Here is a 27,894-nt window from a genome sequence, read left to right on the forward strand (position 1 = left end):
TTCCACCCATTCTCATCCAAAGCAGTCATGAGGATTGTCATATTCGACCCTCCCACTGGCTCTGAGGGGTGGCATCATCACCATGCATCCCAGTTGAGGAAACCAAGGTCCCTGGACCCCAAGAACCCAGAGAAAGTTAGATCAAGATGGGCGCTCTGGGACTTCCAAGCCAGAGCTCCTCCCCAGGCCCACCATCCCTGGGTCTCCCCAACCTAGAAACTGACCCAGCCCACACGTGTTTCAAGGATGCATGCTCCCAACCTCCCAAGAGCTTGCCCAGAGTCTGGGGGACCAGGAGTGTGAGGAGAACAGGTGACCGGCCCAGGGGCAAAGTGGGTAGCAGAGACAAGGAGGAAGAGAGACTCATGCAAAAGTGTTGTTTTTTATTTTCTTTCTCGGGCCAGCTGCAGCTTCCAACCAAGAAAACCTCAAAGCATTAGGGAAGGAGCAGGTGTGGGGCTGGGGTCGGGGACAACCCCCTAAGCTCCAGGGCCCGGGGTCTAACCTGAGAGGTCGGGGCTGCAGGAGGCTGGGGGAAGCTCCCAGAGTTTGGGGGAAGAGGAGCTTCCCCCCGTAGAGACAGCAAGTCTCAGCGGCTACATGTGCTTTAGAGCTTGGCTGGGGGACAAAAGTGGGAGAGACAGAAACCGGCCTCATGAATCAGCTGGTCAGGAGATGGGGGGCCAGATGCTGACCCCAAACCCCCGGCAGCACCCCTAGCAAATAGGTCTGTATCAAAGATTCTGTACAGCTGGTTTTGGGGGTGAAGGGCACCTATGGGGGCTTAAATAAATGGGCAGGGAGCAAGGGATGTAGCGAGAGCAGAGGGTGACTGTCCAGCCAGCAGCCTGGGCCTCTGGTGCCCCCGCATGCTGACCCCCGCTGCCACCTGCCCACTGTGGCCTGCGGGACTCCCCAGGTGGGAAAGGAGGGAAGCTCTCCAGCAAGTCTCGGCCCCACCTCTCTCTAAGCAGATGGGACACGAAGACGGGCGCTGGGAGGCTGGGTGGGGCTTAGCGCAGGTCCTCCTCGTCGCCCTGGATGGTCTTCTTGATGCGCAGCAGCATGGTGGTGAGCCACTGGTCCAGCCGGGAGATGGAGTCATATTCCTTCACCTGAGGGCACACCAGGTGATGGGCTGGCCATGCTCCTCCCTGTTCCCAACCCTGCAGCCCAAGGGCACTTGTCTGAAGGTTTTCAAGATCTGTCCCTGTCACCCTGGTCTCTGAGAAGGAGCAGAGGGAGGGCTCGAGGCCCCGACTCAGCCAGGGGAGCTCCTTCTTGTCTGTCTTGACTATGCTAGGCACAACATTTCCCTTGGGGGAGAGGGATTGTAGCTTTAAAAAAAAAAAAGGTCCAGCATCCTCATTGAATGGGTGGGAAACTGAGGCCTGGAGATACGGAAAAGGCCACTCCTGAGTGCCATGGGGCATGGGAGAGAGAAGCCGCAGCCTGCTGGGCATCCCCTCCCTGAGCTCCTGGCTGAGTTGCCACCCACTGTCCGGGGCAAGAGGAACCGGATGGCATTTGCTCGCTGTCCTCAGCTAGGGGCTTCCATTCCCAAGGGGCACCTGGGGAGAAATGCTTGACATGTGCCATTAGAGGAGCGAATCAGGACCTATAAGCCGGACGCCACTGAGCCCAGGAACGCTGGGAACAGAGAAAGGGAAGGGAGAGAGAGCCACGTGGGCGGCTCCACCAGGCAGAGGGAAGCTGGCGCCTCTCCCGTGTCCTCAGCTCCACTCTCCTTCTCACCCTTTCCCTCCCAGTCTGTGCCTCCTGGGTGCCCAAGGCGGCCACTGTGAGTCTCACACACTCAACTGGGGGACTCAAGGAACCCTGGTCTTCAGGAGCAGACAGATGTGGCTCTGAACACCAGCTCTGCCCCTGAGGTGCCAAGGCCACCATCTGTAAAATGGGGAAAACACTCCCTGCATCTCTTGGGGCTACTTGTGAGGTTTCTGGGGTGAATGGAGAAAGAAATTCACAGTGGGCTGGGGGCCAGATAAAAATGGGTGAATGTCAGGGGAGAGCATGTCTGAGAAGGGCGGCTTTCCTAGGGGACCCATCCCTGTGAAGGGGCCTGACCCCCATGCGGGCCACTCACCGACTCGGTGTAGCTGTCCACATTCTGCTCCTCGTGGGCCTCTAGCAACTTCTGCAAGGAAATGGCAGAGAGGGGTCTGGGGCCCAGGCTGACCTGAGGTCGGCCTGGATTAGATGAAAGCACACACTATCTATATGCCAGGCCTGGGGCTGGGGTTTCCTGAGGACTCTCAGAGGGTCAGTCCATGTGGGTTAAACTGGGGACAGGTAGGGGCGTGTTGCAATCCTGCTGCCCTACTCATCAGAAACGGCTAGCTCTCAGGGCAACCTTACCAACATAGAACATCACACAGAATGTGTGTGTGTGTGGATATGTGGTGTGTCTGTGGTGTGTGTGTCTGTGGTGTTTGGTGTGTGTGTGGTGTGTTTGGTGTGTGTTATGTGTGTGAGGTATGTCGTGTGGTGTGTGTTATGTGTGTGAGGTATGTCGTGTGGGGTGTGTGTCGTGTGTGGTATGTGTGGTGTCGTGTGTGATGTGTGTGGTGTGTCGTGTAATGTGTCGTGTGTGTGTGTGTGGTGTGTGTAGTGATTGTGTGAGGTGTGTGTCGTGTGTGGTGTGTGTGTAGCATGTGGTGTGGTGTGTGTAGTGTTTGGTGTAGTGTATGTAGTGTTTGGTGTATGTGGTATGTGTAGTGTGTGGTGTACGTAGTGTGTGTGGTGTGGTGTGTGTGTGGGATGTGTGTCATGTGCATGTGGGGTGTGTGTGTGTGTGTTCACCCAGCCATCCCGAGCTCCAGCACTCCCCAAGTTGTACTTTCTTTATCTGAAAAATGGAGAGTCAAATGGCCAAAGAAAAGAAAACAAAATAAACATACCCTCTGAGAACCACTGGACAAGTCTTGATGATTGTCCCACCTGGAGCCCCGGCCACCCCCATCTGGGGTTCGGGAAGGGGGAGGCTGGAGCACCCAGCACTTACTTTCATCAACTTGCATTCCCGGGAATCAGAGAAAGCTGGGAACAGCTCCTCATACTTCTGGACAGCCAGCTGGGCAGCAGGGAAGGGGGAGGATGAGTTAGTAACAAGAGGGCCCTCAGAGCTGCTGGCCTAGCAGCCGAGGGGACTTGGGGATGTCTGGTGATACTGAGTCAGCTCTTTGCGCCCCTCCTCTAGCCTCAGGTGTCACCTGGCTCTGTTTGTCAGTACCTTCCCGCAGCTGAGCTCAGCACCAGCCTGGCTGGCAGAGACGGCTGCAGGGAGAGGTGGGTGGAGGGGGAAGGCTCCTCAGACAGGTACCCACTGCCTCCTCCCACCTGGCTCAGCTGGGGCAGGGGACAAATGAGCACATCCTCCATGGCAGGCCTGGGGCTGGTGCTTCTTGAGGACCCTGAGAGGGTCAAATAACGGTGAGCCCCTTTTTGAAAGTGAGGGAACAGATCCAGAGGGGGCAGTGACCTGCCCAGGGCACGGTGAGACATGGGGTGGGAATGTGAACCTGGTCTGACAAAGCCCAAGCTTTTGCCCACCACCGGTGCCCACAGCAGAGCAGGGCTCTATGGGGTGTGTGTGTGGGGGGTGTGTGGGGCCATCACCCCAGGCCGTGAGGCAGGGGTTTGGGCAGCCAGGGACACCAGGAAATCCTGGACTCCATGCTTCTGCCAGGCAATGGCAGGAAAACTCCAGCCAAGCAAAATCTAGCACCAACCCTCCAGCTCCTTCCCTCTGGCCACGTCCCCTCCCACTGCCCTCTCTGGCCCCTCTTTTGCCAAGCGCCCCGAAAATAGGTGGGCATGTGAGCTACAGCTAAAGTCGTGACAACGGGAGTCACAAAGATCTGGAACGCTGGGACTACAGGTCCCTAGCCATGTGGCCTCAAACAAGGGACTCTGGTCCCAGCCTCACCACCTTCACTTGTAAGACGAGGTGACAATGGTGCTGACTTTAATGGGATGCAGCGAGGATTCAAAACGTGCACCCATGAAGAAAAGAGCACTAAGTGAGGCAGGAGCTGGACCTACAAAAGCCTCCAGGGCTGGGCGGGCAGGTGACTCCAGCACAGAAACATAGCTGTGAGATTCACACTTCTCATCCAAAGGCTGCCTGGCAGGGGCCAGACGTGAGGGAGGAGCACGTCCATCTTGGGGGGTAACAGGACCTGGCCTGGCGCGGTGGTCTGGTGGGCATGGGGCGTGCTACCTTGGCGTTGAGCATGTCGATGCAGAAGTGGCAGAGGGCCGCCTTGAAGAAGTAGTCTTTGGCACTGTACTTGAGGAGGGGGCTGTCCATGGCATTGGTCCCCACCTGTAGCCATGGGGAAGTGGCACTGTGAGCTCAGGGCAAGCAGTCAGAGGGCTAGAGCCACTGCCAGGCACTGGGGGGCCAGCTGGGAGCTGGGTCCATGTCCCAGGGTGAGGCCGTTAACCCAGGACCCCAATGGCAGGGAGCCAGGGACTGGCTTGGGGAGATCAGTGGCCAGTGCATAAGCGACCAAGACCAGGGTGTGATGGTGGCTGGGTGGAGGTGGAGGCTGTAGCCAGGTGTTCGAGGGCTCCCAAAAGCCTGAGACAGTGGGGAGGTGGCGGCCTGGCTGTCACGACCAACGGGAGGCTGGCATGGCAGTGGGCAGAGGGGCGGCAGGAACATGAGAGGCGGCACCCACCCTTCTCTCCCCAGGGGCCAGCTGCCTGCCTTTTTCTTGGCCATCACCCAGGGCTCCATGCACGCTGGGGGGACCCCATGTGACACTCCCTCCCTCCCACTGTGGATGAGGACCATCGTGCCATGGGGTGGGGTGCCCACAGCCACCCTGGGCCTCTTGGCACTTCTTCCCGTTGCCTCCCTCTGGGTTCTTTAGCCAGCCTCGCTCTGGGCCCCTCCAGGAAGCTCTGCGAGGGGTGTGGGAGGGGCACAGCCAGGGAGACGGTGCTGACACGGCATGGAGTCGTAGGTGGAGAATGTTCAGCCAGACTGAAGATGGGGTGGGGGGATGACATGGCAAGGGCTGTGCGGGAAGAGGCAGAGGGCGAGCCAGGGGAGGGGTGGTTCCAGAACAAGGCGCCGGGGCTTAGGAAGAGGCACAGGCTCTGGGAGGGGGCAGGATGGGGGCCGCCATCCCCACCTGTCCCCACCTGCTCGTAGATGTCAATGGCCTTCTGATACTGCTCCAACAGTGCGGCGTAGCCAGCCACCTTCAGCAGACACTTGTTGGCTGAGCTGTGTGGGAAGGAGGAGTGAGGGGAAGTGGTGGCGGTCCCTGAGGGGCTGGGGCAGGCAGGAGGGGGGCTACCTGTTGGACTCTTCGCCTTTGTAGTAGTCTGCGGACTGCTCGTAGTGGGCGATGGCCTGGGGAGACATGGGGGATGGGTTCCAGGGGAGGGCAGGGGAGGGAGAGGAGGTCTCCATGAAGCTTCCATACCCTTCGCCCTGCCCATCTGGGACACAGCCAGACCCCGTTCTCCAAGCTCTGCCAGCGCCCCATGCCCCCTTCTCGGCACTCAGACACCAGAGGACTCCTCTGGTGGGAAGAGAGAGCAGCGCTGGTCTTGGCTGCCAGCCCAGGAAGGGCCCTGCTGCCACTCACCTTCTCGATGTCTACCAACTCCGTCTCATAGATCTCAGCAATGGAGATGTGGTGCTTGGCCGCAATCGTGAATCGGCCCTGGAGGGGACACGGGAAGGGACTGCCTGTGACTCATGACCTGCATGCCCTGTCCTGCACCCCTGCTGACCCATGACCCTTCAAGTTCCTACCCCTCAGCCAGGCCTGTGAGGAGGTATGAAGAAAACACTGAGAGGAGGGGGAACACAGGGGTGAGAAGGGAGGGCCCCAGCACTAGAGGCCTGGCTGTGCGTGCTGGGCTGAGCTGGTGACCTTGGACAAGCCACTCCAGAGCCTCAGCCTAATTTCATCCTGTCCATGAGGGCACAGATGGTGTGACACCAGAGAGGATGTGAGCACGAGCACTTGGCCAAGGCCCTGGCCCTTAGGAAGCCTCTGATAGCAGCCAGAGAGGCGGAAGGACCAGCCCAGAGTCACTTGGCAAAAGGATTTGGAGAAACCAGGATGGGAGGGAGGACTTGAGACCCCTGCCCAAGAGTACTAGCTCTGCCCCCAGGCCAACACCTACCTGTCAGCCTCTCCCATGCACACCCAGAGCTCCCCAGGGAGGCCTCAGGTTCTGAGGGGCCTCGCACCTTCCATCCGCCTCCACCCAGTGTCCAGGCGCTTGCCTGACTGCTCTGCCCCAAGGGCTGGTCCAACGCCACCCCCTTGCTGAGGGCAGTAGGAAAAGGCAAGGTCCTGGGCTCAGCCCAGACCTTGTTTTGGGTCTCAGTGACTCCTGCTTGTAGCCGCGTGTCCCTGGGCAAGTCATGTCACTCGTCTGAGCCCCTCTCCTCCACTATGGAATGGGGATGACAATAATGCCAACATCACAGGGCTGTGGATTAAACCACCCTGCAGTGTCTGGCATAATAAATGGGAGCTGCTATTATTGTTCTAATCACAGTCATCCCTGCAGCATTGCCCTGAACACAAGGGGTAGGGCTCGTGCCCCTGCCTGGGGTTTGAGAGCTGAGACAGGGCAAGCAGAGAGACAAAAAGGAGCTGGCCAGGCGTGGTGGCTCACGCCTGTAATCCCAGCACTTTGGGAGGCCAAGGCGGGTGGATCACTTGAGGTCAGGAGTCCGAGACCAGCCTGGCCAACATGGTGAAACCGCATCTCTACTGAAAATACAAAAATTAGCCGGGCGTGGTAGCACACGCCTGTAATCCCAGCTACTTGAGAGACTGAGGCACGAGAATTGCTTGAACCTGGGAGACAGAGGTTGCAGTGAGTGGAGATCACGCCACTGACCTCCAGCCTGGATGAGAGGGACAGACTCTGTCTCAAAAAAATAAATGAAAGAAAGAAAAGAAAGAAAAGAAAGAAAAGAAAGAAAGAAAGAAAGAAAGAAAGAAAGGAAGGAAGGAAGGAAGGAAGGAAGGAAGGAAGGAAGGAAGGAAGGAAGGAAGGGAGAGAAAGAGAGAGAGAAAGAGAGAGAAAGAGAGAGAGAAAGAAAGAAAGAGAGAGAGAAAGAGAGAGAGAGAGAAAGAGAGAAAGAAAGAGAGAGAAAGCACTGACAGGAGCCCTGGCCTGGGTGGAACCCTTCACTCTGGCTCCGGTTGGCAGCTGCCCATCTGGTCTGCATCTGTCATTGGCAAAGCCCCCTGGGACAGGACAGGTGGTGAGCCTCCTGTGGGCTCTGCCTATCCCTGTGGCCTGCTGCAAGAGGCTTATCAAATAATACGACACTTGTGGGAAGGCTGGGCAAGGGAAAGTGCCAGACACACTCTCTCCAGTAACCCAATTTCTTTTTTTGTTTTGAGACAGGGTCTTGTTTTGTCACCTACACTGGAGTGCAGTGGTGTGATCACAACTCACTGCAGCCTCAACTTCCTGGGCTCAAGTGATTTTCCTGCCTCAACCTCCCAAGAACTAGGACCCCAGGTGCATGCCACTACACCAGGCTAATTTTTTGTAGAGAAGAGGTCTTGCTATGTTGCCCAGGCTGGTCTCGAACTCCTGTGCCCAAAAGATCCTCCCACCTCAGCCTCCCAACGTGCCAGGATTACAGTCATGAGCCACCGTGCCCAGCTCAATAACCTAAGTTCTATGAATGAAAACCATGACTGCCTTTGGAGTGAGGGGGCCGTCAGGCTGGTGGGGAGCTGGATGAAGACCCAGCCAGCCCAGGCCAGCTCAGGTGGCCTAATTCCCCCAGCTCCCACTTCCCCCTCCCCAACTGGTTTGGTCACAGAGTAAGAACAGTGCTGGGGGTGCTCAAGGAGGGGACGCAAGGCCAGGGCAATGCAGTGGGACCCGAGGGGCATCAGGACAAGCAAGCGGCCCTTACCATGTCTGTGTAGATCTCGATTGCTCGCATCAAACAGTTAATGGCCTCTGGAGAGAAAGGGAGGTGGGAGGAGACATGAGAAAGTGAAGTCGTTTCAGCAGAAGCCGAGGAGAGGAGGCGGACACAGGCGCACCTGGCTGCCCGCAGAGAGATCAATAGGCACTCAGAGCTGCCAGGGCTGCCACACACTCTCAAGGGGCTGGGAAGAAGGAGACGGAATCCCTGAGCCCCAGGAAACGTGTTGAGAGGGCTGACTCTGTAGACTGTGACTTGCTGGGCACATGCTTCAGGGGGAGTCCTACTCCCCTCGGGCTGCCAGGATGCTACCAGCTTCCCATACGGAAGGTCCCTTCCCAGGGACAGGGCATAGCAGTGCTCGGCCAGGCTGATGGCCAGACTCCCACGGGTCTTTTAAGACAGACCTGCTAAGGCCCTGTTCTTGAAGGACTGAGCTGCTGGCAAAGGGGAAGGGGGCATGGGAGGCAGCCAAGCCCAGCATCTGAGGTGGTCTTGGAGGCAGCAGCGGCAGCGGTGCCATCTTCTACCTGGGCTCTGCCACCATCTCTGCAGGACCGTGAGCAGCTTCTGTCCCTGCACCAGGAGGACCTGGACCTCTGGCACGAGGAGGCTGGATGTCATGAACACTGAGCCCTCGGTGTGCTCTCCACTGCCCCCTTTTCCTCATATCTCAGCAGTTGGGAGCCCTCTGCTCTCAGTCCCTTTAACCTGGCCCTGCCACCCACCAGCTCCTCAAAGGTTTTGCCAAAAAACCTGAACACACCAGGATGGCACTGAGGAAGAACTGGGCTACCTTTGTTGTACTATCTCTTGCAAGATTTTAAATTTGGGAAAGGCTTTTTTTTGACAAGTTATTTGGAGGAGAGAGAAACGCATGAGTGGGAGGCATTTTCTAGCAGATAGAAATGAGCTCTCAGGGGGTATTTTTTAAGAACACCATTTTAGCGCATCTCAGGAGGACAGGGGTGTTGTGGGGAGGGAGGCCTGGGCTGGGGAGAGGGAAAGGCAGGGAGCCTGGACAGGTCATAGGGCATGGGCTCTGAGCTGCAGCCTGGGCATCTGAAAGTTCCTGGTCACTGTGGGGGTCTCCATGGTCACCCATGCCATGTTCGCCTGGGATGAGGGTGCTACCAAGAAGCGCCGGGGCTGGGCAGCTCTCAAGGGGCTCGAGGTCTGGATGGGACTTCAAAACCCCTCCATGGGGAGGCATCTGAACAGAGGCTCTTAGTCTCAGGCCTGTGGCCAGGCTTTCAGGGATTCCAACCCCTCCTTCTGACATGTGAACACTGGGATCCATAAGCACTCCTCTGGGGACTGGGGTCTGTAGGTTTTGTCCAATTCGGAAAGACCTCTGGGGATCCGAAAGGGACTGACAGAAGGTACAGCACTCAGTCCAGGTTCCGGAGCTGACAGACAGAGACTGTGGCAGCAGAAAGAGAGAAAGGTGGCAAAAAGGGGGCAAAGGAGGAGGATGGGGAGAGAACACAACCTAAACCCGGCAGTTTGAAGACACACACATCTTGTAATCGGTGGGCCCAGAAGCAATGGCTGAGCCAGGCCATGCTGCAGAGGAGGGGAGCAGCAGCTGGAGTGAAGTGAGCGGTCCACCTTGCCCCGCCCCACCTGGCTGCAGCCTCCACCTGGTGGCCCCGGGCTGCTCACTGGTTCACTCTTCTGGCCAGGACACCAACCTGGCACCCTGCAGGCTGAGGCAGCAAAGGCTGCTGCTCTGCAGTGGGCAGTGAGATCTATAGCTACCACCTGGGCCTGCTGGCACTGGCTTTGGAGCGCCCGCTGTTAGCATGGCACAGCCCTTGCAGTAGCAGCAGGGAGACAGCTTACCCCCCGTGCAGCAACATGGACTCACGGGGTTAAGTCTCCTCCATGCCTGGAAAGCAGCGGACCACCAGCAGACACCTGGGCCAGCTGGCTCCTGGACGAGCTTCTGACACACTCATGACTGCTACTCTTATCTCTGGTCACCAGGCCTTGTGCACTCGGACAGGTGGAGCAACACCCAGCTCTGTGGCCCGGCCCCTCCTGCACCCACCCACAGAGGGCTGGAAAGGGGCTCGGAGCAATAAAGCCCAAGTTGGGGAGCTATGGCCCTGGCCACTGCCCATCCCCGCAGTCATTCCTACTAGCGATGCCCAGCTTGACTTCTGCCTCTCTGAGCCCTTCCTGGTTACACTTGGCCATCTCCTCCTTAGTAAAATGGGGGCAAATCACAGAATGCACAAAGAAATCAAATGGGTTAAAAGATGCCAAGCATCTGGTATACAGTAGGAACCCGGTAAATGGCAGCTAGAGAGGAAATAGGGGACAAGCAGGGGCTGGGCCGCGTCCCTGCCCCAGGTATACACACTACCCCCAGCCCCAGCTATCAGTCAGGCCCAGGAATAGGCCTCGCTGGCCCCAGTCTGCCCTGAGCAGCAGCGGTGGTTGGGTAACCGAGGAACCAATAACACAAATGAGCATCACCCTTCCCCACCCAGAGCCACCAAGGTGGCAGCAGGCCACCCTCTGTAGAGGGAGAGGAATTCAGGAGCCCAGCCGGGCCTTAGGCACACTCCAGCTGCCACTTGGGGGCAGGTCCTTCTGGAGAGAGTCCTGGAGGAAGTGCTGACCCAAGACAGAGGACTTCTAGGCTGCCGAGGAGACCAGTGACGACGAGGGCCCCAGGGAGCCGGCCACCTGCTCCAGGAAGCCAGGCAAGGTTCCAAATTGGGCGTCCAGAGCTGTTTCACAAGGCACCTGGCCAAGGGCAGAGGCTGTGGGGAGCCCAGGGCAGGCAGGGGCCCCCGGACTGATGAAAGCCAAGGGTGTCCTGACTGGAAGTTTATCACACACCAGGTGCTGCGCTGGGCATGACTCCATCATCTCACAGCAGTCTCTGCTTTAACAGATGAGGAAACAAGAGGCCCAAGAGACTGACTTGCCCAGGATCACAGGGGAGGCAGGGTCCTCCCAGACCATCCACCACCTGCACTGCTGAGCCACACACAGCTGCTACATGACATTCTCTGTGAGGTGGTTTTTTTTTTTTTTTTGAGACAGGATCTCATTATGTTGTCCAGACTGGTCTTGAACTCCTGGGCTCAAGTGATCCTCCTGCCTCAGCCTCCCAAAGCACTGAAACTACAGGCATGAGCCACTGCACCTGGCCTTCTGTAAGGCCTGACTAGCCTCAGACACACAGCAGCCGCTGCCCTTGATGCCAGTGTGCCCCTTGCCCCACTGGGAGCCATGGCTGGGCTGCGCATCTTTAGGCTGTAGCTCTGGACACTGCGCTAACACCCCTCCCTGCTCAGCACCACCTCCCCAGGGCTCTGGACATGGCACCTGCTCTCAGCTCTACTCAAGTGAGGCTCACCTCTCAGAACTGCCCCCTTTCTTCCCCGAAAGATCTCCCCTAGCCAAATTCTCCCCCTCCTAGCCTCAGCTCTGCGCAAGTCGGCCTCTGTGCCCTGGATGTGGCATCATCTTTATACTTTCCTACCAGTCGGAGTCCTCAGCCACCTTCTGAGCTTCCTAAGGCAAGGGAAGGGCCACATCCAGACTCCAGGCCCACACCCTGCAGAGTCTAGCTGGAGAGCTAGAAAAGCTCAGATCAAACACAGGGGACGGACCCCACCATATCCCACTGCCAGGTAGGGCCTGTCTGCAGGAAGTGAAGAGTCTGCTGAAAGAGCAAATGGCACTCACTGTTCTGCAGGCTGGCGCTCAGTGCTGCCCCAGAGAGTCCTTCTAGTCACTCCAGAAGAGGCAGCAGCTAAACATCACAGATGCTAAGACAGCGCCTCTAGGCCAACCAGTTTCCCAGGGAGCAGAAGGAAAGGCTTGGCGGGGCAGCTTAATGGAAGGCATGGAGATTTCCTGGGGTAAGTCAAGCTTAAAACCAACTCAGGGTCTCCCTGGGTCATCACTGCATCACCCACGCAGCCCGCTGTGGCCCCGTGCTACCAGCCAGGCAAGCTCCACGGCCCACCCAGTTACAAGGCTGCTCCTCCGCCTCTTGCCAGGCCTGAGCCCCACCATGTGACCACTGAGGCCAATGTGTGAGATGCTCGGCTGGTGAGGAGCAACTGGTTAGTCTAAGGACAGAGAAGTGCTACTGGTCAACACACAAATTCATCCTCGTCTGGGAACTAATATCTCAGATCATGACAAAGGGGTATGCCAGCGGTTCCCAAATACGGTGTGTGAACCAGTGCTCGCTGATCCATGGAGGAAGCGCCCTGCACTGCTGCAAATCTGTCTTCTCTTGGGAAGAACAGACCCTTATTCCAAGATCATTTAGCTGCTTTTTACTTTTTAAAGATTTATATATTTTCCATTCCCCTGAGATGACAGTGACAGTAGATGGTCATTTTTAAAAACTGCCTGTGCTTTCTAATTAGCAACCTGTACCTAGCACCAAGATTTTAAAAAATAAATTAAAATTCCCGCCCCATACAAACACTGGGCTGGGCTTCCTCTTCAGGAGGCACCCAGGGGGACAAAAACTGTTTTCTCACCATGAGTCAGCCCCAAACTGGGCTTCTGTCCCTAACACGCTCTCAGTTTAAGTAATTTGTTCTCTGGCAACTATATCTCGGGCTCTGTTCTCTCTAATTCCTCCCCAGGATGTAGGGAAGCCAGGTTGGGCTAATTTCCGCTCCTTTTTCGGCAGCAACTCCTACCTGGCTGGTCTCAGAAATCCCCCCCACCCTGCTCCCTTCTGCATGTTAATTCTGACAACAGAACAGATTTTCCTCTCTCCCCGGCAGGCGGTGGGTCTGCAATGGAACTCCCACTCCCAAATGCTCCGGGCTTGGGAAGGGGTGATCAGCTGCACCGACAGGGTAGACAGGGGGCGGAGACTTGAGCAGGGCGCGAATGCCAACCACAAGGAAGGGAGCCAGTTCTGAAGTCAAAGCTCACTCTACCTCAGGCGCGTCCCTGCCAGCCTATCACGTCGGCCATTGGAAAAACCAGAGCCTCCAGGAAACCCGAGGACTCGATGCAGGGTGCTAGGAGGGCGCTTTGGGCCAGGCAGGCAGCCCCTGTGGCCAACAGAGATCCTCACCTTGGGGGTCAGCTTTCTTGAATGCATTGCCGGCGTCCACAAAGCAGGTGGCTGCGTCGTGCTTGCTCTGGAGCTGCAGGTGCAGCTGCGCAGCCTGGCAGAACGCGTTTCCAGCAGCTGGAACAGAAGAGAAGGGTGGTCCCGGCCTCAGTGGGGCTCCACACTTTATGAAGCCACAGAGGCACTGCCCTGGGAGGTGGATCGGGCTCTTGAAAATGTGGAAAGAGTTCCCAAGATAGGACGAGGGTGACCTGAGCGAGCCCAGACTGAGGCCTAGACCTCAGGTCTGCTGGCTCCTGCACTGAGGCTCCTGGTGGTGTGCCTGACAGTCTCTAAGGGCGGCAGGAAGCTGCCTCAGGGGAAGCCCCTGAGCCCCAGGTATATGGAAAGAGAGCCAGGGTAAGCCCAGGTAAAATGCCATGTCCCTAATCCCAGCTATGCTGGTATTTCCAGGGCCACCACTTCTAAAGATCCAAGGAGAAGGCAGACAGAGCTGAGTTGGAAAGCATATAAAACAGAGTGAGGTGGCCTCCTGCACCTCCCAGCCTGGGCAGTCCTCCCTAGGGGAGCCTCAAGCACAGGGCCCAGAACCACCACTAGAAGGCAAAGTGCAGGTTGAATCATGGGGTGACTTGGGAGGGGTATTTTGGGAAGCAAGGAGCAACTGAGATTAAACCACATTAACACCTTCCCATCTACTCCCCTTTCCAAGTCCTGTTTCTTTCTCCACAGCTCCCCAAAGCTCTTCCTGATTCTCCCAACTCCTCTGCCTCTGTTCACATTGTTCCCTTCACTGCAGATCCCCATGGACAAGGCACCTGTGTGAATTGTGAGGCTCATGGAGTTGGGGTGGGACAACACAGAGCCGGCTCCCTCCAGGAACTGCACGTCCAGAGAGGGAAACAGGATGTGGACACCAAGAATGAGTACATGCAGACCAATGCCCATGGGGGAGGGCAGAAGAGACGGCGCCTGAAGCCTCGTCTGTCCTGTGCTCATCTGCACACAGTCAGCTTCTGTGGGTCCCAAGCCATTCTGCCCACACATCTCCTAACTGACGTTTGGGAGGCAGCAGTGTCTCTCCTCCTCCTCGTGGAGCTGACCACCTCCAGCTCAGTTCTGAGGCTTCTCCCCTTCATTCTCCTCCAGCTGAATCTGAGTCAGAGTTTCTGAGCTGGAAGAGGACCAGGAGGCCTAGCCCCATCCTCTTAAGTTTGAGCAGCAGAAGAGACAAAGCCTTCCAGATTTTCACTATATGATTTCATTATTATTTTCAAGAGTTCCAAATTTGAGTATAAAATTACGGCTAGGCATGGTGTCTCATGCCTGTAATCCCAGCACTTTGGGAGGCCGAGGTGGGCGAATCACGAGATCAGGAGATGGAGACCATCCTGGCCAACATGGTGAAACCCTGTCCCTACTAAAGATACGAAAATTAGCTAGGCGTAGTGGCACATGCCTGTAATCCCAGCTAGTCGGGAGGCTGAGGCAGGAGAATCGCTTGAACCAGGGAGGCAGAGGTTACAATGAGCCGAGATCGCGCCACTGCACTCCAGCCTGGCGACAGAGCAAGACTGTCTCCAAAAAAAAAAAAAAAAAAAAAAAAAAAATTCAAGAAAACGGGATAATACCAGGGGGAAAATGGCCTAGGGCTTTTCTTTGAAGAGTTGGGGGGCAGAGGTAACAAATTTTAGGAGAAAAGCAACACCTATGTAATTAAAAAAATAAACTTTTTTTCTCTAGAGGAATTTTCTTAGTTTGGGAGCATAAAAATACACAGAACATTTGGCTTTATTCACAACGTATTTTATGAAAACTCAGGAATAACTCTTTGAATTTTTGGGAAACCAACAACATTCTCAAAATGATGATAATCAATTTTATTGTGCACTTCTGCGCCCTGCCTCCATGGTCCTACCACTAGGTCCCCTCTCCTCCACAGTCAGGAAGTTCCTCCCTGTGTTCAAACACTGGTCTCTTGCTGTATTTCCTTAATTCGATCTTGGTGACATGAAAGATGTATTATGAAATGGGCTTCAAAAGGGCTCAATGCACTGGCTTGTTGGATTTCTTGGGCCTGCAGGGAGCCCCAAACAGATCTCCAGCCTCCCTGGGCCCAAGGGGCTCCTCCCCACCCCTCTCCTCCATGAAGCTCTCCTGCCTCACTGGGGCAGGTTAAACACTCAGGCTCTGCAGTAACAGCCTTGGTTTCTGAATCTTGGTTCTGTCATTTACTAGTTCTGGCACCCCGGGCAAAAGACTAAGCCAAGCCTCAGTTTCCAAATCTGTAAAACAGGGATATTTACAGACTGACCCTTAGGGCTGCTGTGCTAATGCCATTAAATGATGAGCACTTAGTACTCAACAAACAGTAGCCATGATTCATGTTGTTATTGGAATCACCTGAACATCCCCCCACCCCGCCACCACCCCAGCCTAGAATTCAGACACTGATGGAAGCACTAAGGAAGTTACCAGGAAACCCGAAGTTCTGAATTTAAGGAGGACTCTAAGAGCTCATCAATCCACATGGGTTTATCCAGGTCTAATAATCTATTTATTCCCATCCTCTCTGTCCTTTCTCCAAGGCCCCATGACCCAGAGTATAAAGTAACCCAGCAGGCACAAAACAATTAGAGAGCAGGCCAGTGGCTTTCCGATGACGGAGATGGCATAAAAAGAGAAGGGGCCCTCAAGGCCAACCTCTGGGGCAGGCCTGTGTGAGTGGAAGCTGAGGGAGGAGGAGAGCACCTCGGAGGAGCTCTAGCGGAGATGACATACCACTCCAGTTTTTGGCCATTTTGAACATGTTTGCTGCTCTGGCGTAGATTTCACATGCTTCCTCTATTTTGGATGAGCCTCTGGGGAAAAAGGAAAGAAAAAAAGGAGACAATCTAGTCTGCTATCCAGGAGAAAGCAAGCATTCTGCTCCAGTGCCGGTACAGACGTGCCCCTACCCCTCACCCTTCACCTGTGAAGCCAGCTTCCCGCAGGCCTCCTGAGGCTGTGGCCCCCGCCCCTGCATACAATGGCACACTCAATTCAGGAGGACTGGGGTAGATACTGGGTGCTCGCTGGGGTTGTGGGGCGAAGAGTTCCTGACCCCACCACGACCCCAGGGTCTGACAGCCTCTTCTACTTCCTGCCTGGGATACCGGGGGCCCACTGGGTCCCAGGCGCGCTACAAATCCCCTTTCCCCAGGAGACTGCAAAGCATTCTGGGGGATTAGCCCAGTTTAAGACATCGTGTTGCTTTCGCAGAGGCAGCCTTAATTCTGTGCCTTGCAACCCTGGAGTGTGTCATTACCAGTTCAGGACTGGGCATATATATCACACAGCCATACAAATAGACAGGAAGCACTATTTTAAAATGTAGATATAAAATGTTCCCGTTTGTGTTTAAAAAAAAGAGGGTGGGCTGAGTGCGGTGGCTCATGGCTCCTGTAATCCCAACACTTTGGGAGGCCAAGGTGGGCAGATTGCTTGAGCTCACGAGTTCGAGACCAGCCTGGGCAACACGGCAAAACCCCATCTCTACAGAAAATACAAAAATTAGCAGGGTGTGATGGCGCACGCCTGTAGTCCCAGCTACTAGAGAGGCTGATGTGGGAGGATTGCTTGAGCCCAGGGGGCGGAGGTTGCAGTGAGCCAAGATCAAGATCACACCACTGCACTCCAGCCTGGACAACGACAGGGCCAGACCTTATCTAACAACAACAACAAAAGAGTGAGAAGAATAGAAACATACATGTTTATATAAACATAGGATATTTCTGGGCAAATACACAAAAACCTAGTAACAGCATTTTTCTCTCAGGTGGAGCCTGGAGAAGGAGGGCCAGGTGTGGGAGGCTAACTTATTCACTGGGCATCCCGCGTTTGTACTACCCGAATTTTTTTTTTTTAACTGTTTGCACATCTTTTCAAGAAAATATATATATACACACACACACACATAAACACACACACGTGTATATGTGTATAGATATGTGTATATATGTATATATGTGTGTATATATCTATACATAGAAATACACACACACACATATTTTTAAGTATTAGGATTTATATTCGGCCCTGTGGTCCAGCAATGAATTACATTTCCAGCAATTTATCCTAAAAAACGAATAAGTTACAGGGATGTTCAGCAGAGCATTATTTAAAACAGCAAAACCCCCCAAAAACTTAATGTCCAACAGTAGAGATACACTGGGAGATAGACAGGAATTTAAAAACATAAAGGGCACCCTGTTTGGGCAGCTTCACTCTGGCTTCTCGACCTCCACATGTACAAAATGAGCTTCCTGGGGGACCTCATTAGTACCTCAAACCCGTAAGTCCCACTGAATCCTTCTGCCGTTAATAATACAACCAAGCTGGCCGGGCGCGGTGGCTCAAGCCTGTAATCCCAGCACTTTGGGAGGCTGAGACGGGCGGATCACGAGGTCAGGAGATCGAGACCATCCTGGTTAACACGGTGAAACCCCGTCTCTACTAAAAAATACAAAAAACTAGCCGGCCGAGGTGGCGGACGCCTGTAGTCCCAGCTACTCGGGGGGCGGAGGCAGGAGAATGGCGTGAACCCGGGAGGCGGAGTTTGCAGTGAGCTGAGATCCGGCCACTGCACTCCAGCCTGGGTGACAGCGCAAGACTCCGTCTCAAAAAAAAAAAAATAATAATAATAATAATACAACCAAGCTGAGCCCGCGAGGTCTGTAGTCTCTGTAACTGCTCAAACTCCCATCATCCACATAATCAGTAGAATAAAATCCACACACTCAGGAGTCCCACCAAGGCCGGGCGCGGTGGCTCAAGCCTGTAATCCCAGCACTTTGGGAGGCCGAGGCGGGCGGATCACAAGGTCAGGAGATTGAGACCACAGTGAAACCCCGTCTCTACTAAAAATACAAAAAAAAAAAATTAGCCGGGCGCGGTTGTGAGCGCCTGTAGTCCCAGCTACTCAGGAGGCTGAGGCAGGAGAATGGCGGGAACCCGGGAGGCGGAGCTTGCAGTGAGCCGAGATCGCGCCACTGCACTCCAGCCTGGGCAACAGCGTGAGACTCCGTCTCAAAAAAAAAAAAAAGGAGTCCCACCAAATGGATTTCAGGGTCTCTCTTCACTGACAGAACCAGTGTTGAGTTTATTTTTAAGGAAGAGAAAAGGGAGGGGTGGGTATTTTCCCATTTAAATCGTCCTCACCATCTCATCCCACACCCTGTGTCAACTGGCCCAATGCTGTACCTGGAAACTTGTCCATACCAACTCAGCTGTGTTGGGGCCCAAAGGTAATTCTGGGAGCTGGGATGTGAGCATTCCTTCCCTCTGCACTGTGGATTCAGTGTGGCCAACCTGCCCATCCCTTTGAACCACATGAAGTGCTCATTTTATCAAACCAGAGTCCCACAGCCACACTCTCTGGGATTCACTCAGCAGGTCTGGATGGGGCCTGCAATTGAGATTTTTAACCACTGGGGTTTGGGGGGCCCAGGTAATTCAGCTGATCACGTGAGTTTGGGAAGGAAAAGCTGACTGAGACTGACTATCTGGAAAGCAGCCACCAGCAATCAGGGGCCAGGCCTGGCAATGTCAGCAGGCAAATAAATGCCCCCAGGGCGGGTGGGCTGGCTGGGCCAGGGATCCTGGTCTCCTGAATCCACATCACACCAGGTAAATAATCTATTTATTCCTATCCTCTCTGTCATCTTGTCAGATGAAAGCCTACTTCCTGCCTTCTGGGGCTGTGCTGATGCTGTCCCCCACCTTCTGCTGTCCCCGGGAAGTGGCCCTCAGCAATGTGTTCTTCCCGCACTTGCCCTGCTGCACCCCATCTTCCCTCACCCACCTCACCTCAGCCGGCCCAACACACCTCGGGCCTTGTTTGGAGTGACTTCTTTTTTCTTTTTCTTTTGGAGACGGAGTTTCGCTCTTGTCGCCCAGGCTGCAGTACAGTGGCACGATCTCAGCTCACTGCAACCTCTGCCTCCCAGGTTCAAGCAATTCTCCTGCCTCAGCCTCCCAAGTAGCTGGGATTACAGATGTGTGCCATCACACCCCACTAATTTTTGTATTATTAGTAGAGACGGGGTTTCACCATGTTGGCCAGGTTGGTCTCGAACTCCTGACCTCAAGCGATCCACTCACCTTGGCCTCCCAAAGTGCTGGGATTACAGGCTTGAGCCACCGTGCCCAGCCTGGAATGACTTCTTTAGAACCCATTCCTGGCCTTGGAGAGGTAAGAAACTTTCAAAACCTTCTCTGGCTGAGAATCCTGAAGGGTCCTTTGGGGCCTGGCTGCAAAAAACCCTCAGAAGGACCTTCTCTGGAATGTTCTCTTAAAGGGACATTTTCACAGACCTTAATCACAGGTCTGCCCACCCCACAGATTCCCCAGCTCAGCCTTCCCTTCTTTTTGAGTGTGACTAAGTCCTATCCAGCTCCATGCACTCTCTGAAAAAGCTCAGTCCCTGGATGAGCAGAAATGACCCATGTCACTGAGTGGCCCACAGCAGGCAATCAACAACGAGCGGAGTCAGCCCCAGCCGGGTTTATTTCAGCTCAGAGGGACAGAGCAGACACGGGACAGACACAAAGTCTACCAGCTGCCAGGGCTGAAACTCTATGATCGCCTGCCTCCTTTTTCCCCTGCACCCCGTGGTTTTGCCCATTACCACGGCCAGGGGATGACAGGAGATCTCTGGAGTCCCATCCTCTTCTTTTAGAAATGGGAGTGAAGTCCCCAAAGGGGGAAAGTGACATGCCTAGGTTCCAGTGGAAGATCCTGAAGAAGCCATTCACATACTCATTTATTCACCTGGGGAACAGGTATCCGAGCATTTATTATGTGCCAGGAGATAACAGCAGTACATGAAAGGAAAAGTTAGCTGGGCCTCCTCTCCTGAGGGCCTGGGTGGCAGCGCATGTGACAGCTGACTGTCCCTCCCCCACTGACCTCCCCCAAGCTGCCTCTGCTTCACTCCTCCCATCCCACGGCTCTGAGCCGCTCTGGGAATAGAGGGAACTGGTTTGGGCTGCCTGATGCAGGGCTGTCTATAATTACCCGCTCAGCTTTGCTCTCTCCCCCTCCAAGGCGGAGGAAGGAGTCTCAGGTCTCCCAAACACAGCCACCAACCTCAGCGAATGCCATATGGAAGGCTAGGCGCTGCCAGGAATGCACAGACACCCGGTGGGACCTGGGCCAGGGGGTACTGCAGGGCAGAGTCTCAGCCCCCTCCTTCCTTCCTCCATCCACCAGGCACTTCCTGGCTGCCAGAAATACACCATGCCCTGACCCACCACCTGCAGCTCCCGAAGGACCTCATGAGGTAGGGTGGACAAAGGCCCCCATTTTGGGTCCTGGACTCACTCTATCTCTCTTGCCTCTCTGGAAGCCACAGGCACAGGCCTATGGCTTCCTCCTCAGACTTAAGGCCCACTGCCCCAAGTCTCCGGTCAGCACCCTCAGTGGGGAAGGTGCCCTAGGGCCTGTCACATGCCTGTGAGCCCACCTCCTGCACGGCTCTCGAGACCACGTGCCTTAATCACAGCTGGCGCATGGCGCTCCCTGGCTCCCGGGCACTCCCCCAGAAGGAGCCCACAGCTCTTCACAAGAGCCCTTTGGGTGCTGCCCTTGCTTTAAAGGGAGGAAGCTGGGGCTCAGAGAGGGTGGAGGGCTTGCCCAAGCTTACCCTGCCAGGAAGCAGCAGGGCTGTGAAAGAGGACTGGGGCCCTGGGGATCCAGTGCTGCCCTTGCCTCTCACTCAGTAATCAGGAAGGCTTCCCTCCCCATGCCCAAGAGTCCTCGGAAAAATGAGGAGGGAGGACAAGGTCCCTGCCTGCCCCCGCCCCTCCTCTAGATTAAACAAGCCAAGGAACCTTTACCGCCGAGGCTTCCCTCATCTCAAAGCAGAGGCTGCTCTCTGCTGGAGCTGCGTGGAGCATCCTCTAGGCAAAAGAGGATGAATTAAGTCAGCCCCCTACTGAGCCTGCCAGTAACAAGACAACAGGCAGAAGGAACGTCAGAAAAAGTTAAGGCTGCCTGTGGTGCAGGGTCCACCCTGGCACAGGGAGCTGGGGGCCACCAGCCCTGCTAGTCCATTGACTGCACTGGAGCTGGGAGCTGCTAGAGGTTCAGCATCCTGAAGGCACTGCCACCAGTATTACCTGGAAGTGCAAAACCACCAGCTGCCTCCCGCCACTCTGCAGTGGGCCCCGGCTGACCAAGCAGGGTATGAGTTCCTGCGGGGCGGGGCCTGGGCCCAGCTTCACTTTCCCATCTCTCCACAGTGCTGGCACAGGCCCCGGTTAACAACGGTGAAAGGATAAAGTGTCACAGCCTAACTGCCCAGCTCTGAAATCGCCACAGGACCCTCTTGTGACATGACTGTCTGGGCAAGGACAAGGGGTAGAAAGAGAATGACTTTGGGGTGGTGAGACCTGGGCTGAAGTTCATTTCAGGTACTTTGCTAAGTGTCCAACCAGGGGCTAGTTATCCCTAAGGCTTTTTTTTTTTTTTTTTTTTTTAATAAGAGATGGGGTCTTCCTGTGTTGCCCAGGCTGGTCTCGAACCCCTGGGCTCAAGCAATCCTCCCGCCTCTGCCTCCCAAAGTGCTGAGATTCCATTCTTTATCTATAAAATGGCAGTGTGGCTGGCCACAGTGGCTCACACCTATAACCCCAGAGTTTTGGGAGGCTGAAGGAGGAGGGTTGCTTGATCTCAAGAGTGTGACACCAGCCTGGGCAATACAGTGAGACCCCAACTCTACTAAAAACTAGCCAGGCATGGTGGCATATGCCTACAGTCCCAGCTACTTGGGAGGCTGGGGTGAGAGGATCACTTGAGCCCAGGAGTTGAGCCCAGGAGGTGGAGACTGCAATGAGCTACGATCATGCCACTGCCCTCCAGCCTGGGCAACAGAGCAAGATCCTGTCTCTCAAAAATGAAAAATGAAATAAAACAGAGACAATGAATCTGGCCTGGGAGGAGTCTTTGTGAGGATTAGAGATGACACACATTCAATACTTGGCACAGAGAGCAGAATGGAAGAGGTGCTCAAATGGTTGCCATTATACAAAGGAAGAGAAATACGCTCAAAGGGGTGCCTGCCACCCAGCAATAGGAATTCTAGAGAGTTGCTTGTGGTGGTAAAAATAAAATAAAATAAATGCTGACAGTAGTCAAACAGGCCTGGCCTCAGTGCCAGATCATCGCGTGCCAGCCTGCGTTTCCTCATGTGTAACTAGGGATAAGACTCCACACCTTGCAGTGCTGCTGAAGCATGAGCAATCTTGCAGGCAGCACCCCACGGCGTGCCCAGCAGAGAGCCGGTCACACCACGGGCGCTCAGTAAACAAGAGCATCCCTCTCATCAGGCCCCGCTGAGGACCGATTCCAGGCACACTTCCCTACTTCAGAATCGCAGCATGGGCTTCATCTCCACCCCAGATTCGCTAAGTGCTGCTCCTCCTTTGGCTTCCAGAGTCCTGGCCTCCCACCACCCTCCGCCTTACTGCACAATGCTCAAAATACATACAGGCCCACGGCCCTTCAAGATGGTAAGCTCAGAGCCAGGACCTCACCTGCCACACGGCACACAGCCTGGCAGGCGCTCTGTTTCTTATTTTCTTATACGAATGCCCCCCTGCACCCCAATGGGATTACATTTCACCACAGACCAAGGGCGAATGTGCTTCCTTTTCCTTAAAAGGTGTTCTCAAAGACCCTTGTCTTTCAGTAGCCCCATTCCAAAAAGGAGACAGAAATGTTTGTATGGCCAGGCAGCAAACTTCCATCCATCAGGAAAGCCAGGAATTCTCAGATTCCCCAGAAACCTTGTGTGCTCTCAGGAAAGACTCCACTCTGAGACTGGACAAGAGATGCCAAGTTTTCAGTTGTGGATCTTGGCTGCTGACAGGGCACTGTGATTCACCAGGGTGCCCACTGGAAATGGTGCCGGGGTCTCTGCACGCTCTGCAGAGGAAGGTGGTCTGGAGGGAAATCTGGAAGCTCATGCCCACACCAGTCTCAGCCAAGATCCCATGCAGGCCCTATACAGACAAGCTGGCCCTCCCATGGTCCCGCAGTTACTGCCTACAGGTAGTTCAAACAGGAACTGATTTGCCAAGATCTGATCTTGGGAATGCACTGTTTGTATACAGAACACCCTGCCACCTATTTCTCCAGCACTTCTAGCTCAACTTCCAATGACAATACCTACTAATAAAGATGACAGTGAGCCCTTAATAAACATTACCAGAGCCAGGCACCGTGCTCCCACCACTTCCCACGCATCGTCTCATTTATCTTTAGAACCACCCGAGGAAACAGTTGACTAGGATTTTCATTTCACAGATGAAGAAACTCCCTCTACACGTTTGTATCCAAGAGGAAGGAAGTTTTTATTTTGGCTGTTTTGGCGGCAGGGGAGGTGGCCAGGAGACATCAGGGATGAGGAAAAGCCCCAGGGAACAGAGCTGCCATTCAGAAGCCGCACGATCCCCAAAGGGCACAGCAGGCACTCTGGATTTACCAGGAGACATGCAGCAGGGAGGGGGAACTAGTGCGCCTGGACTCAGCCGTCCCCTTCTGCTGCTTGCTCACTGTGCTGTAGTTAGGAAGTCTCCGTCTTTTTGCTTCCAGAGCAGAAGTTTGAGCTGCACCCCCATCACCAAGGGGAGGAACAGGGATGGCTTTGAGCTTCTCCTAACTGGCTGGTGCTGTCGCCCTCAGTGGCTGCTGGTGCATCAAAGCCCCCTAGCGTCTGGCAGCCCAGAAATAATGAAGAGCAAGGGCGGCGTCTGAGCACCGAAGCGGGCGACAGCACAGACGCCCACCGCCTTGCGTCCCAGGTGAAGGCTCTCTGACTTGCCCTTTGATAGGAGCAGAGGACCCTCAATGTGGGACGCTGTCATTGCTGGGATTCCCAAAGGGGAAGGGAGAGGCACCAAGGACAAGCTGAGGCCCAACACTCCCTTCTCCAGTCCCGGCAGCTACCAAGGACCTGAAAAAAGGTGGGTTATGAAATGCTGAACACAAGCAAACCCAGATCAGAGAGGAGGAGGTGCCTGAGTGATTCCCACCCGTCAAACAGGTCCTCCTAAGCTGGCCTCTGACTGTGCTCCCAGCTCCCAGGCATGCAAGCTCCGGTCAGGCCACCCTCCCATCCTCCCTGCCCTCTGCCCTCTGCCCTCACCTCATTCACACCCCCACAGCACCAGGTCAGCTCCTCTGGGAGCTGGAAGGAACTGAGATGAACACACCGGCTCTTTTTTTCAAATACTTGGAGAAAACGGCCATGGGACCACAGTTAAGAGGGTGGCGGTTTTCCAACACACCTAGTTTGCCAACAGCCTTCCCAAATGTAGTGCCCAGAGATGGTCATGAACCTTGAGGAGAAACTACCGAGGTAGCACAGCAAAGGGGCTAAGTGAGAAGGCTCTGGAATCACACAGAACCGGGTTTGAATGCCACCTCTCCCACTTACCATGTGGCTGGGCAAGTAAGTCAACTTCTCTAAGCCCCCAAGTTTCTCTACCTCCACGGGGATTTTGTGAGGACTAAATCCATACCATCTATCAGCAGGTTGAGCCTGGCCCAGGCCTGGGTCCGAGTCAGAGCGAGCACTTAATAACCTGTATCTGCTAGTATTACCGGCAATGCAACAGCCTCCTGCCGTCACTCTCCCCCACACCAGCTGCTGCAGTCCTTTCTAGAAGGCAAATAGCAGCTCTCCAGGATGGGCCTCCCTTAGCCTCCTCGGAGCTCTTCAGTGCCTCCTCCAGGCCCAGCCCTTGCTCACCAGGCCTTCCTAGTCTGGCCTCACCTGCCGCTTCCACCTTTATGGTCTAACGTGTAACTCCCTGTGTTCCATCTTCCTAAGGCATACTCCATCATAACCCCTGCCTGGAGTGCTGCTCCCTGCCAGAGAGCACCCAGAACTCCTGTTCATCCCCCTGGGGTTGGGGCCTCTCCCCCAGGAAGCCATTTCTGATCCGTGTGGATCTCAGTTCCCTGTCTTTCCAGGCAGAACTTCCCCTCATGCTAGATCTCTGTTGCACCATCCCTGCTGCCTAGAGCACCCTCCCTGGCCCCACTCCCCAGCAAGTCCTGTGGTTCCTTGGGACCTAGCTCACTCCTCACCATGAGCTTCCCCCTGGTTCACACTGCTTCCTCTGAGCTCAGAGTCACAGGAATGATATAATCGAGCCCTTCCTTACAGTAGGTAATTCCACTTTACTAGCGTTTGCTGTGCATCCTGCCTTCCCAACCAGGTAGCAAGTGCCTTGGGGCTGACTTAGCTGCTCCCTCCAAGCACACAGTCCAACAGCCCACTAATCCCTGGGCCAAAGGGACCAGACACCCAGAGCCACCTAGGAAAACTATCACCAAAAATCCAGCTCGTGGCCCCACCCCCAAACACAGCACCTGAACTTCTCCCCTTGTGAAGAAAAAGAAAACACACACACACCCTCTGTCTCCTCGCAGCCTCTAAAATAAAATATTTTTCACCTAATCAATACAGTCCATCAGCCCCAGATGTTTCTCCACACCAGGCAATTCACCATCATGTTCTTCAAGTTCTTTTGCTAAACATTATCCAACCTCAAACAAGGGGCGTGGCCCAGAGCCCTTTTCCTGTTCCTTCCTCTCTTGGAAAGATCCCTCCCCTTTGTGTCTTACCAGCTTCTGCCAGGCTCCTACCCCAGTCTCTTCCCATCCCCAGGCCCTCCTCCCAAACCCCCTTCTCCAGCCTTCTGCAGACACTCCCAGTCCCACCAACTTCCCCAGGCTCTGCTTCTGAGGGGCCACCACAGACCGTTCTCTCTACAGGTCCACTAGTCCTTTCCCAGTCCTCCCCTCAGTTTCCACAGCCTCCCCTTGACCTTTTCGGGTCCCCCCATCAGCACAGATCCCACCCCCCCACACACCACCACCCCCTGCCAAACTCCCTTTACTTCCTCTGCCCAGAGCCTCATGCTCCTCTCAACCCTACTAAGTCTTCGTGGCTCCCTTTACTGCTCCCTTTCAGCTCCTCTTAGCACACCCATGTTTCTGTCTCTCCCTCTCCTGACCCCTCCCAGACCTCTCCTCTCGGGCGCCCACCTTGAACCCCATCAGCTCTCTGCACACTCCAAACCTGTTTCCTTCTGGGAAGTCACATTAACAATAGCTAACACTCTCAGAGATGTAACTCCACGCCAGGCTCAATTCTAACACTCACAGCAAATGGGAGGCAGGTTAGATTTGTGATCTCCTTTAACAGGGAGACTAAACCATTTACCCAAAGTCATGAAGTAAGTGGCAGAGCCACATTTCAAACCTGGGCTCTTAATACTTTTAAGCCACTAAAATTATCACAGGATGGTGGTGTCAGCTTTTAGGAGCTACCGTGAGTTTTATGCCATGTCACATGCGTTAGTTCTGTCTCCCAAGCCTTTTCCCATCCCTCTTCTCAGCATGTTCCTGTCATCCCCATTACTCGAGGATCACACAGCAGGAATTTGATCCCCAGTTTTGATTCTCTCAGTCCCCGTCTCTCCCTGTTATCCCTCCATCTCCTTGGCCAAGCCACCACCACGCGTTCCCCCACCCAGGAGTCTCCGGCCTCAACCCAGGCCTCCTCAGGTTTTTTTCTTTCCCTTTTTTTTTTTTTTTTTTGAAACGGAGTCCCACTCAGTTGCCAGGCTGTAGTGCAGTGCAGAGGCGTGATCTCGGCTCACTGCAACCTCCGCCTCCTGGGTTCAAGTGATTCTCCTGCCCCAGCCTCCCGAGTAGCTGGGATTACAGGCACCCGCCACCAGGCCCAGCTAATTTTTGTATTTTTAGTAGAGACGGGGTTTCACCATGTTGGTCAGGCTGGTCTCGAACTCCCGGCCTCAGATGATCTACTCACCTCGGCCTCCCAAAGGGCTGAGACCGCCACAGTCTTGACTCCATCATCCCGGTTCCTCCGCTCAGCTGTCCTTAAACTAGTCACTGCTAACCAGGGCCGTACTCACCCCAGGCACCCCCCACACTTCAGACGCAGCTCACTGCTCCTAGGATCATCTAAGCCCTGAGCCCCTCCAAAGGTGTCAGCCCCCTTCAGCCTTCACCCTCACTGCCCAGGGCCCACGCAAATCCACTGCCCCGGGGGATGAAAAGGTCAGTCCCTCGGGCAGGCGTCCTCAGCCCCAGGCCCCATCACTGCCGCCCGAGAGCCTTCACATTCCCCTAGAGCTCTGAAAAGCCTCCGGACCTGGCTTATCTCGCGGACTCCCTCCCTGCCCCCAAGCCGGTCCCCTCCACGGCTTCAGGACGTATTCCCTCGGTTCAGGTTCTCCCCCTCCCGCTGGCCTGTCTTCGGCCTGGGTCCCCTTCCTCGCCTCAAGACAGGGTCGCCTCTGTCCGTGTGTCCTCAGCCCAAATCCCTTCCGCCATGTCAGACCGTCTCTCCTCAAACCGTGTTGCCCCGGCCCAGGCTCTTGGCCCTCAGCCTGTGTAGCCTCTGCCGCTTCAGGCCAAGTCACCTCATTCCAGGTTCCTCTCCGTCCCCTCGGCCCGAGCTCTGCGTGCCCTAACCCGCCACCTCCGACCGTGACTCCTTCGTCCTCTCAGCCTAGGTCCCGGCCGACCCCTCAGCCCGGTTCTCACCCAAAGAGGCCAGAGAAGAAGGACTGCGAGTTCTTCACTTTGCGCTCCGCCTCGGCCAACAGCGCCATCGCCTCCGCTTCTTTCCCGGAATTGTCCATGGCGGCCACAAAAGGACTCAGCAAAGCGCCCGACACTGGCCCTGGGAAGACTCAGCCGCGGCCGGGCCGCGGAACACAGATCGGGAGAAGTCGCCCGGCTGCGTTGACGTCGCACCGGCGCGCGGCGCCTGCGGCCCGG

General features: G+C 55.2%; 1 protein-coding gene and 1 long non-coding RNA gene across 7 annotated transcripts; one reads left to right on the forward strand and one right to left on the reverse strand.

The window, feature by feature from the left end:
- Window positions 1-362: 362 nt before the first annotated feature.
- On the reverse strand, window positions 363-27,883 carry NAPA (NSF attachment protein alpha). 6 transcript variants are annotated; one of them, XR_013408679.1, is made up of 12 exons: window positions 27,658-27,860; window positions 15,810-15,889; window positions 13,029-13,145; window positions 7,943-7,989; window positions 5,628-5,705; window positions 5,334-5,389; window positions 5,176-5,260; window positions 4,244-4,348; window positions 3,026-3,094; window positions 2,108-2,158; window positions 961-1,115; window positions 364-618 (listed from the first exon to the last, which is right to left on the reverse strand). XR_013408679.1 is itself a non-coding variant. In NM_001194588.2 (11 exon segments), coding segments are annotated over 11 exon segments (888 nt in total). In that variant the 5' UTR covers window positions 27,756-27,883; the 3' UTR covers window positions 363-1,013.
- LOC144337213 (uncharacterized) lies at window positions 16,624-20,517 on the forward strand. Its single transcript, XR_013410013.1, has 3 exons — window positions 16,624-17,403; window positions 17,727-17,812; window positions 18,113-20,517. It is a non-coding gene; the product is annotated as an uncharacterized LOC144337213 (long non-coding RNA).
- Window positions 27,884-27,894: the final 11 nt, after the last annotated feature.

The sequence above is a fragment of the Macaca mulatta genome, chromosome 19 (assembly GCF_049350105.2).
Source record: "Macaca mulatta isolate MMU2019108-1 chromosome 19, T2T-MMU8v2.0, whole genome shotgun sequence".
Classification (NCBI taxonomy): domain Eukaryota; kingdom Metazoa; phylum Chordata; class Mammalia; order Primates; family Cercopithecidae; genus Macaca; species Macaca mulatta.

Coding starts and splice junctions, on each gene's coding strand:
- NAPA (XM_077976565.1), bottom strand. CDS start 27,755: ATGGACAATTCCGGGAAAGAAGCGGAGGCGATGGCGCTGTTGGCCGAG. Junction 5,706..7,942: donor TCGAGATCTACACAGACATG/GTAAGGGCCGCT, acceptor TGTCCCCTCCAG/GGCCGATTCACGATTGCGGC. Junction 5,261..5,333: donor AAAGGCGAAGAGTCCAACAG/GTAGCCCCCCTC, acceptor CTTCCCACACAG/CTCAGCCAACAAGTGTCTGC.